This window comes from Anolis sagrei, chromosome 4, assembly GCF_037176765.1.
Source record: "Anolis sagrei isolate rAnoSag1 chromosome 4, rAnoSag1.mat, whole genome shotgun sequence".
In the NCBI taxonomy this organism is placed as follows: Eukaryota; Metazoa; Chordata; class Lepidosauria; order Squamata; family Dactyloidae; genus Anolis; species Anolis sagrei.
The window spans coordinates 99,035,165-99,057,688 of record NC_090024.1 but is presented as its reverse complement, the minus strand read 5'-3'; the positions used below and the strand labels follow the sequence as shown (position 1 = coordinate 99,057,688).

Genomic DNA, 22,524 nt, shown 5'->3' with positions numbered 1-22,524 from the left:
TATATATTGAAAACATGAAAATTTATCTATTGATGAATTACTATAAGACCAAGGTTAGATATCTAAGTACGGTCTTCAGTGAGTCTCTCACATGGAAATGGGCAAAGGATAGTGACAAAGGTTAAAGAAGATAAAACTATAGAGATACTGATAAATATTAACAAATGAGAACAGTTGATTTAAACCATCATACAAAATTACTAATAAAATTATTTACCTTTGGGACCTTACAAAACATTTCCCCCCAACAAAATCTCATCTCTGAAATACCTGCAGATCTTTTTGCCTACAGAATTTGGTCATCCATTAAGAAGTTACTGTGAACAGATTATAATACAATACAATACAATATAGTATAACGAAAATGTAGACACTGAAATAGAGGTTATCAATACCTTGGCTCAGTCACTAATCAGAATGGAGACTGCAGTTAAAAAAAAAATCAGAAGACTATGATTTGAAAGGGCAGCAATGGAGGAACCAGACCAGATCCTGAAGTGTAAAGATATAACATCAAACACTAAAGTTAGGATGGTCCAATGTGGGTGGGGCCAAGCCAGTTTGTTTGATGATGCTCAGCAGGCCTCATCTAAAAGAAGAAGAAAAGGACACAAAATGTCCCATGTGAAGAGGTACTAGGATCCTAGGAGAGCAGAAGTTAATCCCTGCTCAAACACAGAAACCCACCGGGTGATCTTAGGTGAGCCTCGTTTTCTCAGCTTTTGAGAAAACCAATGGCATCCTGCTCTGAACAAATTCTTCTGAGGCAATCTTGCAGTTAGTTCACCTCAAGCTTGTCATGAATCAGAAACAGCTTGAAGGCACACAACAGCAACAACAGATAATTTAAGGACAGTTCAATCTGAGACAGCCCTTGGAAGATTATTATTTGTAGTTCTAGTCTCAAGTCTCCTCCATCAGAATAATCACTGTGATACCTATATATATTTTAAAGAAGTAGCCAGTTATCTATCATTATTTATAGTAATTATAAGTTATTTTTAAAGCACATCACCAGAACATTGAAAAATGCCTGTAGTAAAGACCTCATTCTCCTTCCATCCCTTCTTCATTTCCTCAGTACTCACAATGAGGCACAAGGGCAGTAGCATGAGACATAGTATGAAATTCAGGATTATCCAGAACTGTGACTTCATTTTGGGTGTAAACATAGCCATTCCTTGTACGTACTAGAAGGGAAGAAAACCCATAACAGTGGAAGAAGATAGGTAACCGTGAAACCGGTTTAAGCCTGGTTGAGTGTGGGGCCTTTGTCGGAAGTCACATGGCATTGTGTAATAGAAAGCATGGGACTCCATCCTCAAAGCAGCCTGGAAGCACCCCAGGATACTTGATTTTGTCAGTGTGCTGAGGTCCTTATTCAACCATGGATTAAGAAATAAACAACAGAGACAAACAGGGAGAAAAAGAAAGGATATCAGGAAAAAAAGGAATCAGACGAGGGGATAATCAAGAGGAATTTGAATTGTGATATAAATAGCCCAAATATGAGATAGCAGAGAAACTGTGGGTCATAAATGTCCCGAACTGAGCCTATGACGACTATTTTAAGGAAACACAATTATGTGAGTTTATAACTAGCTAGCTGTGCAAACACACACACACACACACACACACACACACAGAGTACTTTTGCAGAGACTGCTTTTGGAAATTAATTGGAAGTGATTTTCTTGCAGAGAAAATGCTCCACAGTAGCTTAACTCGCTATGCATATGAAAAGTATGTTTTGCATGGCCATTATTCTAGCTAGATATCATACTAAGTCTATTTCTGACCTATTTCAAATAGTTCTTAAATTCGCAAGGGAATTTTTAACAAAAGACTTGATTTTCTTTTCTATTCCTTTTGGTTCATTATCTCTAATTATACTAAAAATCTGATCCATTATTGTTGCAATGAGGAGGTGTTAAATACATTTCAGAAGTCTTTTCACTGCCTCAGACCAAATGTAGAAAAGATTTATTTGGTAAAAGGGTAACATTTATAATTTTTTTTTAAAAAAAACTACAGACAAGTGTTTCTTTAACTAAAATTATTTGTGTCTGTGTTTGAAAATATTACATGTCAACTTCTTGGAGACAGAATTGTAAAAGAGGTCAGCAGTAATTCTGAACAATATCTTTTGAACATATTTTTGACATAATGCTTTTGAGAAGTTCCTTGATTTTAGACCGATCTGTTATTCCATTTATATTGAAGCTATCAGTCACTGACATCAGCTGTGGTCTAGTGGTTTAAGTATTTATTTATCATGTCATCAGCAACCAGACCATTGTATTACATTTCTAACAGAACAAAACAAACAAACAGATAAAAAAACCCACAAATTTTGCAAACTTGGTAGTTGATTAAATGTCCTTTGATTAGTATCTGGCCACTTGGAGTGCCTTTGGTGCTGCAGCAAGAAGGTCCTCCATTGTGCATGTAGCAGGGCTCAGGTTGCATTGCAGCAGGTGGTCTGTGGTTTGCTCTTCTCCGCACTCGTATGTCATGGATTCAACTTTGTAGCCCCATTTCTTAAGACTGGCTCTGCATCTCGTGGTGCCAGAGCGCAGTCTGTTCAGCGCCTTCCAAGTCACCCAGTCTTCTGTGTGCCCAGGAGGGAGTCTCTCATCTGGTATCACCCATGGATTGAGGTGCTGAGTTTGAGCCTGCCACTTTCGGACTCTCGCTTGCTGAGGTGTTCCAGCGAGTGTCTCTGTAGATGAGAGGGGGACATGAGAGAAGCCTCCTCGCAGGATTGTAAGACATCCGGGCGTCCCCTGGGCAATGTCTTTGTAGACAGCTGATTCTCTCACCTCAGAAGCAACCAGAAGTGGTTTAAGTGCAGGACTATGACCAAGGTCCATATCCCTGCTGGGCAATGGAAGCCCACTAGGTGGTCTTGGGTGAGTCATACAGTGGCCACAGAAAACACTGTTATAGGTTAACTTTAGTTGTTTAGTTGGAAACAACTGAAGGACACACAGCAGCAGCAGCAACAGCAACAAAAACAACCAGTCCCCACTAGCAAGTGTATTGAGACAACTATCTGACTCTTATTGTGTGAAACCTGAGCAATACAAAGCTTTGGAATCAGTCCACCTTGCTTCTATAAATCTGTAGTTCACTTTAAAGGAGATTTAAATTATTAATGAAAATTTTACATCAACCATCTTGGTTCCCATGTCAGGAGAAATTAATTAATCAATTAATTAATATAAATTGGCAAGTCTAAGCATTCCTTTTGTCTTATTTTCCTAAAATAGATAATGAGTAATGCTTGAATAGGGCTTAGAACTTTTTTTTTTAAAAAAAAATCCAAAGATGGGAAACATGCAACTTGATTACTGCTTCCATAAATCCTGAAAATCAATTTAATACTGCACGGAGACTAACTAGAGATACAGGGGTTTTTTTGTGTCAGGAGTGACTTGAGAAAGTACAAGTCATTTCTGTTGTGAGAGAATTGGCCATCTGCAAGGACGTTGCCCAGGGGATGCCTGGATGTTTCACCATCCTTGTGGGAGGCTTCTCTCATGTCCCCACATGGGGATCTGAAGCTGACAGGGGAAGCTCATCTGTACTCTCCGGGGATTCGAACCTCTGACCTGGGTTAAACAATGGGTTTAACCCATTGTGCCACCAGGGCATTATTTAAAAAATAGGTTCAAAAGATATTGTTCAGAAGTACTGCTGACCTATTTTACAATTCTGTCTCCAAGATACAGTAAACTCTCCTTTGTAAAAAAAAAAAAAGTGAAGGAAGGAGCAATGAAAGACTTGGGGCTATGCTTAATAAATTCACATGCTTAATAAATTCAAATCTAAAATGACTCAACATTGCTTTATATATCAGTAGAATCAACATAAACTCACAAGCCTCAATACAATATCGTACCTTCCTATGCACAAATATTCTCCGCAGAATCATTTAAAAGGAACATGCTGTAAATACTTGCTACATATAACTTCAGAACTATTCCTTTTTTTTCAGAAAGAACAGTTGCATTCATTTTTTGCTGAAAAGCAATATTTTAGTGACTGATGGAGCTGTAAGCCCAGTATTATTTTGATGATACATTTTCATATTTCAGAAGGAAAAGATGAATACAACGTTTTTATCAATATAAAATGGCCATAATCAAACAGCAAGGAAGTTTCTGGTGTTCAAAGGAAGGCTGTATTGATCACAAGTTGGGAGTTCTCTCTGTCTAAATAAGCAAGGAAGGTTTTTGATTAATGCTTCACATTTCTTTGTTAAAAAATATTGGAAAAGGAACTGTACCGCCATCACCCCTCCAGCAAAAATAAACAGAACTCAAATGCAGCTTATTTTGTTATAATATTGGTGTACAATAATATTTCTAAGCCTGCATACAAACCTTATGTTTCAACATTTAAGAGGCAGAATTACAAGGCCTGAAGAACGAGACTGGAAAACACAAAAATGACATAGTGGATAAACAATAAATGCTTCTTTATCACATTGTCCATGGTGCATGTAACCAATTGTCTGGAACTTATAGATGAAAAAAAATCACATTGAAATATAAAATATATTTTTGCTCTCATTATCAGCACTTATACACCCAGTTATTGCACTTTATTTTGTATTTGTTTGTAATCTCAAATCTCTGTGTGGTTATGCTAACTGACATCCCAGTTGAGAGAAGCCATTGACCAAAACCATTTCCATTTGCTACCAAGTATTAAGTGTTTGGAATGCCTCTCTACCTCCTAAGCTGGTATGAAGAAAGGATTCAGTGTGACTATTTTGTTTATGATGCAAGAGGATAATAGATCTGTTCATTTCAATGAGAGTCATTTCAAGTGGGATCAACATTTCCATTATAATACTACATACATATATGCATACATTTCAAGCAGATGTAAAGAGTTTCTTTACAAAATACAATCCCCAATAGACAGGGGCTTGACTTGTGAAAGTCAGGCTCTAATAGGACTGCTAAATAAATTCATAATAAATAAATTTCCCAGAAATTATTATTATTATTATTATTATTATTATTATTATTATTATTAACTTCATTTATATACCACTTTTCTCAGCCCTTGGGTGACTCAAAGCGGTTAACAATAGCAAAATTCAATGCTCAACATCATAAAAAGAGTTAAAAACAGTTAAAGACAATGATATAATAAACAATCAGTTAAACATAACTATAACATCTCATTAGCATCTCATAGGTAGAATCAAGATCCAATCTCATAATCCGTTTTTCCATGTTCCTATATTCAATACACTAGTATTGTCATTCTAGTCCCTGTCCTTTAAACTCTACAAACATCTACTGTCTGAAGGCCTGGTCCCAAAGCCATGATTTTAATTTCTTTCTGAAAGCCAGGAGGGAGGGAGCAGATCTTACCTCATTTGGGAGTGTGTTCCATAGGCGAGGGGCCACCACCGAGAGGCCCTGTCTCTCGTCCCCATCAGACGCAATTGCGCAATTGATGGGAGCGAGAGCAGGGCCTTGCCGGATGATCTTAGATTACGAGATGGGACGTAGGGGTGGATGTGTTCAGACAAGTAAGCTGGGCCAGAACCGTATAGGGCTTTATAGATCAAAACCTGCAGGGGAAGATTTCTCCTCCATCCCTGCTCCAGTTCATGTGGCCACAAAAGTTATCCCAGATTTATTTATTTATTTATTTATTTATTTACAGTATTTGTATTCTGCCCTTCTCACTCCACAGGGGACTCAGGCCGGATTACAATGTACACATATATGGCAAACATTCAATGCCAAAGACACACAACAGAGATAGACAAACAGATCTCTTGGAAATTTTCTGGAGCAGGTTTAGACATGATGGAGGGCTTCAGAAAAAAAAAATCAGAGCAAGGAAATTCTATCATGTCAATGGCCAGGTACAAACACAATAGATTAAGACCTTAGAATGTAGCAACATATGGCTATGTGCATTGACAACATTACACTCAACTCCATTTCTTGTTATGTTTACAGCTTCAGTCCTGGTCACATAAAGCAATACCAGTGAATAAACTTATCACATTGAAAAGCAAAAATCAAGTTGATCAGTTAAACATAACTGGGCCACATTTCTATCATTCCCATTTGCTCTTGTATAACTGGTTAGTTTAATTGAGGCAGCAAAATCTCATATCTTCAAAATCTCAAATGTCTTACTCCTAGCCACATATATTGATCAGGTTAATGGTGATAGAAGACTGAGAAGTTTCTTCCCTCCAGTAGTAAGATGTTAGTTTGTCAAACAGAGTGAAAAAAGGAACTCACCTGTTTTAGGGTCAACAGAGAAATATGGCTGTCCCTGAAGAATACTGTATACCACCCGGGCACTATTTCCATAGGTGGGATCATCTGCATCTGTAGCTGTCACCTGAAGGACTGAGGTACCTGTAATATATAAAAAGATGGGTTATTTTACATATAATAACATCCCATGAGAGGTCCTGGAACCAAACCCCAGCAGATACCAAGGACTCATTGTATGGACCTATTTGGCAGATCACATCTCCTTGTATGGGCCTGCCCACACTCTGACATCCACAGGAGAGACACTTTTATCTGTCCCACTACCACTGCAAGCATGGTTGGTGGGAATGCAAGAGAGGGATTTCTCGGTGGCTGCCTCTCAACTTTGGAACTTCCTTCCAAGTGCAACCAGAATTCCCCTATTTCTGTTGTCCTTGTGATGGAAGACAAAAACACTTTCATAAAGGTAGGCCAGGGGTGCTGTATGGTATTAGGAATTGTTTTTAACTGGGTTTTGTTTACTCATTTTAATAATTATTTTATTAATTGTAATATTGAATTGCTTTTTCATGTTTATATTTTGTAGGTTTTTTAAAGCGTGTGAACCACATTAGATCTCAGTTCTGGGAGAAAAGTGGCATGTTGCTATTATCATTATTTATTAATTTATACCCCGCTTTTCTCCCCCATCGGGGATTCAAAACAGCTAACAACAAGGTATAAAACATACAAGATACATTGGGATAAAAGAAGTAGACATAATTTTAAAAAATGATAATTGAAATACAATAAAGCAGTTAGACCATATTAGAACACATTACAGATTAAAATAACGTCAACATTTTAGTTAAAGTTTAAACTAAATAAACATAAATCAAAACCATTAACAATAATACTAATGCTAATATATATGCATTATTTATTGACTGTATTTATACCCCATCCTTCTCACCCCAAAGGGGACTCAGAGTGGCTTTACAATGGGCAACAATTCAATATGTATATTTTTGGAACCTGGGAAACTTGACTGAAACCTTGTATCAAGATAAGAAGGTCCCTAGATTAAAACCTGAAACACACACAGTAAACTGCAGTAGAAAATGTCTCTCTATATAAATGCTCTGTTAGTTTGGAGTGACATCATATCTCAAAATCCACTGGACGAATTGCTGCCAAATTTGGCCACAAGACACCTACTAACATAAGGAGTGACAATAACTAAAAATGCTTTTGTCATTTGGAAGTTGCTGGGATATATAGTTAACCTAAAATCAAAGAGCATTCCGAACTCCACCAATGATGGAATTGAACCAGACTTGGCACACAGGAATCCCATGACCAACAGCGAACACTAGAAGGGTTTGATGGGCATTGAGTTTGAGTTTTGGAGTTTTTCTTCACTTACATCCAGAGACCACTGTGGACTGAAACAATGAAGGATCTAGACCAAACTTGGAACAAATACTCCATATGCACACATATGAACACAGATGGAGTCTGGGGAAAATAAACATTGAGAATTGGGAATTGTAGTTACTGGGATTTAGAGTTCACCTACAATTAAAGAGCATTTTGAACCCCAAACTTCCCACACAGAACCCCCATGACCAACAAAAAAATACTGTGTTTTCTGGTGGTGTTTGGTGACTCTTCTGACCCCCACTTCACAACCCCCCAAGGGTTCCAATCTCCAGGTTGAGAAATGCTGCCTTAAGGCCATCCAGTACAATTCCCTTCACCATGGCAAGAAAACATAATCTAAGCCTTCCTGACAAAGAGCCATCCAGCCATAGATATAGATATATATGATTCACACACACACACACACACACACACACACACACATGTATATAACAGATATATATGATTCACACACACACATACATGTATATAACAGATATAGTATCACAGATTTGAAAGGGACCCCTAAAGAAGGACTATTATATGTTGCATGTTCCAGAGTAGGGAAACCAGACAACCTCTACATCAACATTGACAAAGAAACAACAAGAAATACTGTTTACCCACAAGCATAATGAATTTACATATATTAGAAACCAACAATTTCTCGTTACTTTATTTTCCAGATCACCAGACTGGGCCACAGCAATGTGTGGCAGTTGACATCTAGTGCTTTATATGCTAATACCCAGAATTCAAAACTCTAGTTAAACACACCCAAGAAGTTGTCATTTGTCATTTGGAAGTGGGTTTTTATCTTTCCCCCATGAATAGTTTAAAAACATATTTAATGTTTGCCATATCTTTAAAAAAGATACTTTCCCCCTGCCTTCACTGGATGCACAGAAGCTTACATTATTTAGTGTACAATTAACATTTCAAATTATCCCCATATGCACTTTTAGAAGCTACAGACTGGGTATTATAAGCAGCATAGTTAATTTCTAAAAGGCGAGGTCAAGGACTTAAAGCTGTGTTGGAGATGCATTCTGCAAAAATATTTTAGCTAGTAAAATACAAAACGTGTGTTTGTGTAATACATAATGTCTGGCTGGGCTTATTTAGAAAACATGCCTCAGTAGTATTGAAGTATCTTATTACTTCAATACTACTGTTTTAGATTTCTATCCTGATCAGGTATACTTGTTGATGAAATAAAATATGTCAGTAGTGTCAAAATAACTACTTTAACTCACCAGCCAAGCTGGCACCATATCTTACAGATAGATGACTTAAGATGGCTGAGTTTCACTTTGAAAGCTATCTAGAGAGAGCTTTGAAAGGGAATCCTCTTTCCCCTGACGGCGCAGCTGAAGAGGGGAAGGAGCTTTGCCTTCTCCCCCCAAAGAAGAAACTAATCCAAAGTAGTTCCTGCCGGAACTACTTTGGGGGCAGAGCCGGAGGAGTTTAGCCCACCTCCAGCTCAGTCTTCGCCTGACGTCGACCCACCTCACCCGCCCATTAACAGTATAACTATTGGTTGCCTTAGGGAGCTGGATAGGATTCCCCCTCGATGGACTGTCACCTTGTCGTGGTGAGGGGGCTTGCGTGTTCCGATGAACCTGTGGGCACAACAACTGGAGTCGTGCACTCCCAGGAGTGGCCGCGGGGGAGGTCCCAGACCAAGCACAGTCCGAAGACCCAAAGACCTCAACGGCGGAGCAGGCGGAGGATAACATGGCACATGTTACAACGGCTGCGAAGGCGGAAGAAGGCTGCAACAGACTGAGAAGCCATGGTCATTGTGTTAAACTACATCACCAGTGGAACCTCATCTGTGAAGACTGTGTGTTGTTCAGTTGTGCACTGACCTCCACACATTAAAAAAACCCACGCACAGGCGTCTTCCAAAGAAAATAAAAACCAAGCAACCAAAGTCCCATGGCGATCAGCGAGTGGCGACGGGGGCAGGACTGTGAAATCTGGAAGCCCCTAGTCACAGACTGGCACATGGGCGGTGGGTACGGACTCAGTCGCTCTACCTCAAGGTCCGAGGCAGTTGAGTAGTTCGGCAGCTGTATCCGCGACTGAGCAGCCCTTTTTAGGACCCACTCTGCTCACCCCACACGGGGAGGGGGCTAGAAAAGGTGCCCTAAACATAGTCTGCCTCACTTATCCCTGACTGGACTGCCGCGTCCAGTGGGGTCACCACCCTGCGGCCAAAAAAGGAAAATGAACTTCGGTACGTGGAACGTACGGACTCTGATGGACAACAGTGACAGTGAACGCCCCGAACGCAGAACTGCCATCATCGCAAGGGAGCTGGGACGCTTCAACATCGACATAGCAGCCCTTCAGGAGACCCGGAGAGCAGGAGAGGGACAGCTGAAGGAAGAAAAAGGAGGCTACACCTTCTTCTGGAAGGGACTGCCCGAAAAAGACCAAAGAATGCACGGAGTTGGCTTTGCCATCAGGAATGATCTGGTGAAACATCTGTCCGAAGCACCCACTGGCATCAACAAACGACTCTCAACCCTCCGAATCGATCTTGCCAAAAACCAACGGGCAACCATCATAAGTGCCTATGCACCAACACTAGATGCTGACGAAGACATCAAGGAGAAATTCTACTGTCAGCTGGACACCGTCCTATCAGGGATACCTAAGGAGGACAAAATCATTCTCCTGGGGGACTTCAATGCAAGAGTCGGGCGAGACTTCGACCTGTGGCCAGGGACCATCGGAAAAGACGGGGTTGGAAACAGCAACTCGAATGGCATCCTGCTTCTCACCAAATGTGCGGAGCACAACCTTGTCATCACCAACACGCTCTTCCGCCAGAAAAACAAGTTCAAGACATCATGGAAGCACCCCCGGTCAAAGCACTGGCACCTCTTAGACTATGTAATCACACGTGCCAGAGACCGGCGTGACGTACTCCTCACAAGAGCCATGACAGGTGCTGACGACTGCTGGACCGACCACAGGCTAATCCGATCCACGATGGCTATCAAGATCGCCCCCAAGCGCAGACTCCAAGGAAGAAAGACAAGGCGCAAAATGAACACCCAAGCCCTTCAGGAGCCCTCCAGGCAAGCCCATCTCCAAACAGCACTCAAGGACCATCTACCCACAGTACACCCCGAAAATGTTGAGGAACATTGGAACAAACTGAAGACCTCCATCATCCAAGCCTGCGAAGAATCTATTGGATACCAAGCCAAGAAACATCAAGACTGGTTTGACGAAAATGACATCGAGATCCAACAGCTAATCGGCAAGAAAAGGAAAGCCTTCCAAACATGGCAGAGAGACATCAACTGTGCTGCTAAGAAAAAGATCTACGCCAGTGCAAAAGCTGAGGTCCAAAGAAGGACAAGAGAACTCAAGAACATCTGGTGGACAAAGAAGGCTGAAGAAATCCAACACCTGGCAGATACCCATAATGCTCAAGGATTTTTCAAAGCCACAAAGGTCATCTATGGGCCAAGAAACCATGGCATACAGCCTCTACGCTCATCAGACGGAACCAAACTCCTGAAGGACCAAAACGCAATTGCACTACGTTGGAAAGAACACTACCAAAGCCTCCTAAACCGCAGCTCCAGTGTGGCCGAAGAGGTCCTCTCACAAATCCCGCAACAACAAACCAGGGATGAGCTTGCAGCACTGCCTAGTTTGGAAGAAGTCAGCAATGCCATCAGCCAACAAAAGAACAACAAAGCCAGCGGACCGGATGGGATCCCTGCTGAAATCTTTAAAGAGGGAGGACCTGCGCTGACACACCAACTCCACCAGCTCATAGAAAAAGTGTGGGTGACTGAGAAAATCCCAGCAGACTTCAAGGATGCCACCATCATCACCCTCTTCAAAAAAGGGGAAAGAACAGACTGCGGAAACTATCGAGGTATCTCCCTTCTAACCTCTGCTGGGAAAATCCTCGCAAGAATCCTTGCAAACCGCCTTCTGCCCCTCTCAGAAGACATCCTCCCAGAATCCCAGAACGGCTTCCGCCCCTCCAGAGGAACTGTGGACATGATCTTCACTGCACGACAGCTCCAAGAAAAATGCAGGGAACAAAACCAACCTCTGTACATGGCATTCATCGACCTTGCAAAGGCATTCGACACAGTGAATCGCAGCGCTCTCTGGACCATCCTCCAGAAAATCGGGTGCCCAAGCAAATTTGTGAACATCCTGCGGCTCCTCCATGATGACATGATGGCAACAGTCTTGGACAGCAGTGGCTCCCAAAGTGACCCATTTAAGGTGGAATCGGGTGTCAAACAGGGATGTGTTATTGCCCCAACTTTATTCTCCATCTTCATCGCCATGATACTTCACCTTGTTGATGGGAAGCTTCACACCGGAGTGGAAATCATCTATCGGACAGACGGCAAGCTATTTAACCTCAGCAGACTGAAAGCCAAAACCAAGGTCACAACAACATCTGTTATAGAACTCCAGTATGCTGATGACAATGTCGTCTGTGCGCATTCAGAAGAAGATCTACAAGCCACTCTCAACACCTTTGCAGAAGCATACACAAAGCTTGGCCTGTCACTGAACATCGAGAAAACCAAAGTGCTGTTCCAGCAGTCACCAGCCATCCCCTCTCCAATGCCAGAGATACAGCTTAATGGTGTAACATTAGAAAATGTTGACCATTTCCGCTACCTTGGCAGCCACCTCTCCACCAAAGTCAACATCGACGCCGAAATACAACACCGCCTGAGCTCTGCAAGTGCAGCATTTTCCCGAATGAAGCAGAGAGTGTTTGAGGACCGGGACATCCGTAGGGATACTAAGGTGCTTGTCTATAAAGCTATTGTCCTCCCAACCCTGCTATATGCCTGTGAGACATGGACTGTCTACAGACGTCACATTCAGCTCCTGGAACGATTCCATCAGCGCTGCCTCCGGAAAATCCTGCAAATCTCCTGGGAAGACAAGCGGACAAACGTCAGCGTGCTGGAGGAAGCAAAGGCCACCAGCATTGAAGCGATGGTCCTCCAACATCAACTCCGCTGGACAGGCCATGTTGTCCGGATGCCTGACCACCGTCTCCCAAAGCAGTTGCTCTACTCCGAACTCAAGAACGGAAAACGGAATGTTGGTGGGCAGGAAAAGAGATTTAAAGATGGGCTCAAAGCCAACCTTAAAAACTCTGGCATAGACACTGAGAACTGGGAGGCCCTGGCCCTTGAGCGCTCCAGCTGGAGGTCAGCTGTGACCAGCAGTGCTGCAGAATTCGAGGAGGCACGAGTGGAGGGTGAAAGAGAGAAACGTGCCAGGAGGAAGGCGCGTCAAGCCAACCCCGACCGGGACCGCCTTCCACCTGGAAACCAATGCCCTCACTGCGGAAGAAGATGCAGAGCAAGAATAGGGCTCCACAGCCACATGCGGACCCACAAGGAAACCCATGATGGAAGACCATCTTACTCGTCCAACGAGGGATCGCCTAAGTAAGTAAGTGGATAGGATTTTTTCCCCGCCTAAATTATAGGAGGGATTTTTCGCCTACCCTATACTGTTACCGGGGGCAGATTGGGCTTGGTGGTGCTTTAAATAGGTTTCCCGGAAAAACAGCTAGAAAGCAAACATATTCGGTGTGCACCCAAGACACCCTCTTATGGTGCAAAGGCCATTAATGTAAAGCATCATTGGTTATTACACTAATTGAAGTTACTTAAGGAAAAATGGCTTGAAATGGGGAGGGTCTTACATCAACTGCCTTGGGGAAGATTCTTCCAACACATTCGGTAAAGGTCACCTTGGTTTAGGTCAGCAGGGGACCGGGTGCTTCACCCTACTTAGCTGAGGGGTAGGCTGGGAAGGGACACCACCTTGGCTATTCACTACATGTCCATGCTAGCCTGATACAGAGATTCAGTTATAGATTTAATTAAGTAACAGTTAATAAAGTTGCCGAGTTTTTAACCCACAACTGTTGTATGGTGTCTTCATTTTGGGGGGTTGGCAGGCAATCCCTTTTTGTGAAAGATTACTACGCACATTTTGTACCCCCCCCCCCCCCAAAGGGAGAAAGGAATAGGGATGGAAAATATTCAAAATGGGGAAAAACTTATTTTACAAGAATTGAGAATTTCCAACCTCATTCCATTACTCCATTCTAGGCAATACCTTCTTGCATCTCAAATAGACAACGCGCAGATCAGTACACACAAATCAACACAAAGCAAAAAGGCTAAAAACTGGAACCTCGAACCATGGCTGATACTGAATTAGAGACTCCCCCTGGGCATACAGAAGACTGGGTGATTTGGAAGGCATTAAACAGACTGCACTCTGTCACCACGAGATGCAGAGACAACCCTAAGAAATGGGGCCACAAGATGGAGTTCATGACATGCAAGTGTGGAGATGAGCAAACCACAGACCACCTATCAGAATGCAATCTGAGCCTTGCCACATGCATAATGGAGGACCATCTAATAGCAACACTAGAGGCACTCCAAGTGGCCAGCTACTGGTCAAAGGACATTTAGCCCAATGCCAAGTTTTTTAAACTTTTAAATACATTACAACTGTACCCTCGGTTCACTTGTGATACGATAAATAAATAAATAGCACAAAGCCACATAATGCATTTCCTCCGTTTCAAAACCATCTCCTGCTGGGGCTCCCCTGCCTTACTGAATCTGGCAGAAAGTGCCCCCCCCCCCCATTAAAAACCTAAACTTGTTAATTTCTTAAACTGTAAGACTACATTAAGTGTTAATCAGGAAATCTGCAGAGCTAAACTATGTTAGGGGAAATCCAAGATATTAATAATTTAACAAATCAATTAGCTTTCCCCCAAACATTCTGAAATATTGACTAAATGAAAGTCTCATTTATCCTTAAGATAAACACATACATGCAAAAATGGCATGGACCTAAAATACCACTTCACCCCTGCTTTTTCAGAGTCAGTGCAAATGGAGATAACTATAGATTTGTGCAACTTTATTCCTTGATTCCTTTTCTTTCTTCATCACGGGAAATTTGCAAAGTTATATGCTGATGGAAAGCTAGAAAAAGGGGGAAAGCCTTTCAATCTACATCTCTGCAGGCAAATCTTTAATGTTTAATGAGGCAGTTTAATAAAAAAAAGGCAAATGTCAGCTGAGAATGCAAATCTGTATGCATGACTTGCCATCCTTTTGGCGCATTGCTAAAATCTCAAACAGATCAATGTTGAACAGGAAGGCTAAGAAGTGAACAGAATGGGGGGAAAACACTTAAGTTACTGACCTCCCCCCCACACACTGTTCCCCAACTGTAGTCTGAAAAAAAATCTCATGATGGTCAGCTGGTGCAGCTTCTCTCTGTCCTTTCTAAAGTCAACTTTTGAACACTCTAAAAAGTAAACAGCAGGCCATTGAGACATTGTATTGTCGAAGGCTTTCAAGGCCAGAATCGCTGGGTTACTGTAAGTTTTTTCGGGATATATGGTTATGTTCTATGCTCTCCTGACATTTCGCCTGCACCTATGGCAGGCATCCTCAGAGGTTGTAAGGTCTGTTGGAACTAGGAAAATTGCTTTTATATATCTGTGAAATGACCAGGGTGGGACAAAGAACTCTTGTCTGTTGGAGCTAGGTGTAAATGTTTCAACTGACCACCTTGATTAGCATTTGATGGCCTGGCAGTTTTTTTGGTGTGGCTTCTTAGTGCCTGAGGGAACCTTTTGTTGAGAGGTGATTAGCTGTCTATGATTGTTTCCTCTCTGTTATTTTGCTGTTGTGATTTTAGAGTTTTTTTTTAATACTGGTAGCCAGATCTTGTTCATTTTCATGGTTTCCTCCTTTCTGTTGAAATTGTCCACATGCTTATGGATTTCAATGGCTTCTCTGTTTAGTCTGACATGATGGTTGTTTGAGTGGTCCAGCATTTCTGTATTCTCAAATAATATGCTGTGTCCAGGTTCGTTCATCAGGTGCTCTGCTATGGCTGACTTCTCTGGTTGAAGTAGTATGCAGTGCCTTGATTTGTGTTTGGGCGCTGCGCTTGGTGGTCCCTATGTAGACTTTGTCCACAGCAGCATGGTATACGGGTCACACAGTTTACAGAAAACCCACACACACAAATAGATATCTACACAAAAACTCTAACCATCACCCAAGTCAAAAAGGAAGCACAATTAAAGCCTTGGCAGACCGTGCAAAAAGAATCTGCGAACCCCACCTCCTCCAAGATGAACTGAACCACCTAAACTGGGCTTTACAGGCCAATGGATACTCCGCCTCAGACATCAGAAGAGCTGCAAGACCGAGAACAAGCCACGAGAGTAAAGATAAAGATGCCATGCATCAAGGGAACCACTGACTGCTTTGGGAAGCTGACGAGGAAACAAAATATACAAACTATCTACAGACCCACCAAGAAAATCCAACAAATGCTACATTCAGCAAAGGACAAGAGGGATCCTCTCACTTCTGCGGGAGTCTACTGTATATCATGTAGCTGTGGACATAGGGACCACCAAAGGCAGCACCCAAACACGAATCAAGGAACATGAAAGACACTGAAGACTACTTCAACCAGAGAAGTCAGCCATAGCAGAGCACCTGATGAACCAACCTGGACACAGCATATTATTGAGAACACAGAAATGCTGGACCACTCAAACAACCACCATGTCAGACTACACAGAGAAGCCATTGAAATCCACAAGCATGTGGACAGTTTCAACAGAAAGGAGGAAACCATGAAAATGAACAAAATCTCGCTACCAGTATTAAAAAACCTTAAAATTACAACAGCAAAACAACAGAGAGGAAACAATCAGGGACAGCTAATCACCTCTTAACAAAAAATTCCCTCAGGCACTGACAAGCCACATTAAAAAATGGCCAGGCCATCAAATGCTAATCAAGGTGGTCAGTTGAAACATTCACACCTAGCTCCAGCTGACAAGAGTTCTTTGTCCCACCCTGGTCATTCCACAGATATATAAAAACAATTTTCCTAGTTCCAACACACCTCACAGCCTCTGAGGATGTTTGTCATAGATGCAGGCGAAACGTCAGGAGAGAATGCCTCTAGAACATGGCCATATAGCCCGAAAAAACCTACAACAACCAAACTGAGACATTTCTTAAACTGGCATTCTGGGGGAAAATGTAAATTTCATAATTTTTTGAGTATTTATTTTTAAGTATAGTGTGAGTAAGCCTGTGGAGTAAAAACTAGAAATCAATGAACATACTACATCCCACTTTTTTGCTCCTCCTTTAAATAACCAAGTAAATAATACTGAGAGAGTAGGTGATTGGAATCTATAATATTTTCTCATTAAAACATGATAGCCACATTTTTATATTTGAATCCATTATCTCTGAATCACATTAACAGATTTTCTGGGGAAAAATATGTTTACTTCAAAATGCATAAAAACCTGCCTCAAGCACAAAAGTTTTACATAAAAAGCACTAGCACTTTCAATCAAAAACATGAGCAAACAGCTATAAGGCACTCCTATCCAAATACAGTATCCACCCAGCTTTCTAATTAACTGAATTATTTAATCCACAGCATAGAATCGCTTGATATGATTTATTATTTGTTTTATTTATTAAACATTTAAAAACTTTCTACTTTCATGTGGGAACCAAGACAATCTAAAAATAAAACAAAACAATAGTAAAAAACCAATTAAAATAAAAGGCAAATTGCAAGCAAACACAAAACAAACTTATCCCATCTAATTCCATTCACAAGGGTTGGGTTGTATCTTCCATTGGCTGGAAGTGAAGGAAGCTGAGACATTTCCAGAGAGAAATTAAGCACCCCTTACCCAGAAATCCAAAATCTGAAATTCTCCAAAATCTGAAAATAAATAGGTGGCTGAGACAGTAACACCTTTGCTTTCTGATGGTTCAATGTACACAGGCAGAAAATGTTTCCAAATGGTGTATAAATTTACCTTTTGGCTGTGTGCATAATATGTTTATGATATATGAATTACCTATTTAGACTTGGGTCCCACCTGCAAGATTTGTATAGTATTTGCATATACATTATATATGTATATGCAAATACTGGTATTCCAAAATCCAGAAAGAAATCTGAAATCCAAAATGCTTCTGACTGCAAGCATTTTGGACATGAGATGCTGAACCTGTATGAACAATACAATACATTGCAAGGATTTAGCCTTAACAGCGGATGTATTATATTTTCTCACAGAGTTGCTGCCAGAAAGAAATATGGGAACACCACAAAAGTATAGCTATAGTTATGGCTCAACTAGGTGATATCAGGACAATCACTCTGTAAGTCTGAAAAACAGGTCATGACACTTTCCCTCCTGCCCCCCCCCCCCCCGCCCCACACACACTGTGATAGAGTTGCCTCAGTGTCACCATAAGTCAAAAATGGCATGTAAATATACCAACAATAGCAAGAAGGATGGAAGGACATGACACTGGCAAATAGGCCAAACTTCCTCCCTTTTTAAATAGATAGTAGAAATTTTAAAAAACTATATACATGCCTCAGAAGCAAATCCCAATGGATTCAATGCTACTTCTTTACTGGCAAATTTATATGGGATTGCAATCCTTAATCACATAAACATAACTTTCATAATGTGAAACAAAACTTTCATGAAGTGAGTGTCTTCCACTGTGCCTTCTGGCCCATTTATCGGGTAGGATATGTTCTAGGAATCCTCTTGTGTTCAGTCTTAGTATGCCTATGCTGTTAAAAAGTACTCTGGATCAGTAATGCTGAACAATACATACCTTTAAGCAAGCCTGGCTGGATGGCAGCCACATGGCTGAGCAGCCGCGGAATTTGTTGGGTGCTGCTTGATCATGAACTTTACCTTGTTCCGATAGATGTGTTTGCAATAGCTACCGGGCAAGAAAACTGCACTGGACATTGCTCAGCCCTTAGAACGTCAACGACTTAAATCAAGAAATAGATTGTTAAGATCCACAGAGACACTCGCTGGAACACCTCAGCAAGCAAGAGTCCAAAAGTGGCAGGCTGAAACCCAGAACCTCAACCAATGGCTGATACCAAATGAGAGACTCCCCCCTGGGCACACAGAAGACTGGGCGACTTGGAAGGCGCTGAACAGACTGCGCTCTGGCACCACGAGATGCAGAGCCAACCTCAAGAAATGGGGCTACAAAGTGGAATCCACGACATGCGAGTGTGGAGAGGAGCAAACCACTGACCACCTGCTGCAATGCAACCTGAACCCTGCCACATGCACAATGGAGGACCTTCTTGCAGCAACACCAGAAGCACTCCAAGTGGCCAGCTAGTGCTACTGGTCAAAGGACATTTAATCAACTACCAAACTCACAAATTTTGTCTGTTTGTTTGCTTTGTTCTGTTAGAAATGTAATATAATTGACTGGTTGCCCTGACATGACAAATAAATAGCCCTTAGAACCCTTTCTGCCTTTCACGCCACCCTTCCACAATGGTCTTATTGCACTGAATATCATCAAACTAGGCACCAAGCCGTGTCCAGTGCCATTTTCTTGCCCAGTGGGCACCGCAAACATCAAAATGATGGGGCAAGGTATGTGCTATTCTCTGTCCCTAGGCTGATTGCAAGTGCCTGAAGTCACGGTTCACTCCAAAGTTTCCATGATTTTATGATTCTATATAACATTTTAAGCTGTGATGAATAGCAGGCTGTTTAAAATTCTGTACCCACACCATTCAAATTTTACAGCAGAGAGATTCCACAGTTTTTTTTTTATACTTTAGGTAATTGGAACAGATTTGCATAATTTCACATACCGTACATCATTTCTTCTGCAATGTGTAAAATCACTTTGCATCATTTATTCAGGTCTGGCAAATTATGCAGGAGAAGTAAAGAACTATTTGGCAGAGTATTGAAGTGACACCTTCACTGGACATCTCACTCAAAGGAGACAGTATCTATTTTTATACATGTATGCATTCCTAGTCATAAGTACTGAAATATAATATTTAAAAACAGCAGATAATAAATTAAAGAATTTCAGGAAGTTGGCTTCATGGGGACCATTCTCTCTTCTCATGCAATATCCCAGCATGCAAACTACCTTGCAGATTGGTGCAATCCATGAACCAACTCCAACCATATGCTTTAATGGAACTTGCATGGTAGATCCCTAAACATTCCGTTTAAATGGGAAAATAAAGCCCAGAAGCTATGTGCTTGGTGAGCAATGCCCCAGGTCCTGACAGTTTTCAAACAGAATCAGTGAGATAACATTCACTTGAATATTTTTATAAGCACTTTCACTATGTGCTAATGTGGATAATTTAATACCCTAGCTACTAAACTTAATTAGTATCTTTAAAATGCTCTCCCTAAATATCCATTGGATGGCTATTCTATGTCCATGTGTACTTTTTGCACACACATATACACATCTCATACTGAAGATGATGAAAATTCAAATAAAAAGAGGGACAGGCATAACAAATCAGATTACAATTTAAAACAGAATAAAGGTACAGCACAGCCCCCATATCCAAAGAGGATATGTTGCCAGATCTCGTGTACATACATAAAAATATGAATTTGGTAATAATGAGATCTATTATTTTCAATGGACAAATGACAGATGTACTGAGAAGAATGTGTAGGTTGTACAGAAGGCTCCAAATGAATAAGTGAAATCATGGATAATTGAAGCCAGCAGATATATTAGTTGAGTGGATACAGGGATTGTATTGTATACATTGCAGTGATTTTTTTTTTCCATTTTGGACCAATGGGATTACTAACCTCATCAATGTGTTTAGCACCATCCATGTTTGTTACTTATAGCTCTTGAAAGAAACATTAAATGAAAATGCAATAAAGTATGGAAAAGGTTGTGGGAGTATGTGGAAGAAGCAATGCACATATATATAACTATTTCCACAAATGAGTTGGAACATAAGTTCTTAGTCTTTTCTCTCTTGTGTCGAGCACTGTTGCTATCCTACAGAGCCTTTTTGAAAAACGTCACACATGGCATGGAGGAATCACAAACTTTGTTCTGCATTTGTTCTCCTGAGGGCTGGTTTCAAGGATCAATGGAATGCAGCAAAGTACCTTCTGAACGACTTTCTTGGATCACATAGGCATGCGATTTCACAATGGTTGAGAAGGTTATATACTGCTTGTTGTGCGCCTTTGCCTTTTTCCAACTTTTGACAATCCTAAGAATGGGTTTTTTTATTGGCATGGTTTGTTCAAGTTATAAACACCTATTTAAACATTTCATAATATACCCAGCTTGTCCACTCCAAGGCATTAATGCCACTATTCTCTGTCAGTGTGTCAGATAGTGATCTGGTGGCATGTAAGAGCCCTCTTTCAGGTCCTAAACCTCTTTCCTGAACATATGAGAAACTTACTTAAAACTTGTATTTATTGTCATAGGTGGCACAACTGGTGAGAGGTTTTTACGTGCCTGCCCAACTCCTCCCCAAAAAATATGTTTCTTCAAACCATGCTAGAATAGTGGATAGTAAAGCTCAGTACACTCCACACTAGACTTATATAACTTCTTGGTGCTGTTAATATGCAACCAAGTTTGGCACTACAGCAGTAGCAGTGGGTACGGGGGGAACTTCCCCCTTTCAAATTTTCAATTGCTCTATCATATTTTCATCAGGATAGCATGGTCAACTATGTCTGTCTTCCAAAAGTGGAATTTTGGTGGAGGGAACTGCTTTGGTAGATGGTGACAAGGCATTCAGACAACATGGCCAGTCCAGTGAAGTTAATGGCAGACAATCATCATTTCAATGCTAATGGTCTTTGCTACTTCCAGAAGGCTGACATTTGTCTGTCCATCTGTTTTCCCAAGATATTTGAAAGTTTTTTTTTTTAAGACAGCACTGATGGATGTCAAAAATGATGTTTGTAGATAATCCATGTTTTGCAGGTGTACAGTAGAGTTGGAAGGATAATAGCTTTATAAACAAGCATCTCTATGAATGTTCAGATTGTCGAAAATGGCTTCATTCAAAGAAAATGCTGCACTCCAGTGCTCAGTCAGTCTCGTATTTCAGTGTCAATGTTGACATTTGTGAAGAGGTGGCTGTCTATATAATAATAATAATAATAATAATAATAATAATAATCTTTATTTATATTTATTTTATTTATTTAGCAATTTTGTATACCGGTCTTCTCCCCTCTATCGGAGGACTCGGGCCGGTTTCCAACAATAAAATCACAAAACAATAATTAAAAACATCATATAACATATTCAATTAAAATGTTATAACAGCAAAATGCAATCACATAACAACAATGGTCAGACGTCATAGTGAATTCGTTGTCCATCATTCATCGTCATCTATCCGATCACAGAAATATTGATTCACTTGTCGAAAGCCAAACCCCATAGCCAGGTTTTCATCTGTTTTCTGAATGACAGAATGGAGGGGGCAGTTCTGATCTCCAGTGGGAGAGAGTTCCAGAGTCAAGGGGCCACCACCGAGAAGGCCCTGTCCTTCGTCCCCATCAGACGTGCCTGAGAGGCCGGTGGGACCGAGAGCAGGGCCCCTCCAGACGATCTTAACAATCTAGATGGTTCATAGGAGATAATACGTTCGGACAGGTATATCCTGCCACCATCTCTCCAAAGGGGACCCAGGGTGGCTAACATGAGGCCAAGCCCAAAATTACAGCAGAATAAAATACAAAGAAGCAATAATATCATCAAAATAAATATATAAAATAACAAAATAAAATAAACAGTTTCAAAATGACAAGATACAGAAATGGAACACAGTGGGCGGGCCAAATGTACTAGAAATAAAATTGATAAAACTTATTTGTGATATTTATATGCTGCCTTTCTCACCCCAAAGGGGACTCAGAGCGGCTTACAAGGTA

The 22,524-nt window shown here is 41.1% G+C and overlaps 1 protein-coding gene across 3 annotated transcripts in view; it reads right to left on the bottom strand.

The window, feature by feature from the left end:
- LOC132774511 (cadherin-18) overlaps window positions 1–22,524 on the bottom strand; it is a 768,567-nt gene that overhangs the window by 142,421 nt on the left and 603,622 nt on the right. For all 3 annotated transcript variants that reach the window (XR_010909825.1, XM_060774682.2, XM_060774681.2), the window contains one exon: window positions 6,285–6,404. Coding sequence is in view for 2 of the 3 variants with exons in the window: in XM_060774682.2 (XP_060630665.2) it covers window positions 6,285–6,404 (120 nt within the window). In the remaining variant the exon portion in view is untranslated. The remainder of the gene's footprint in view (window positions 1–6,284; window positions 6,405–22,524) is intronic.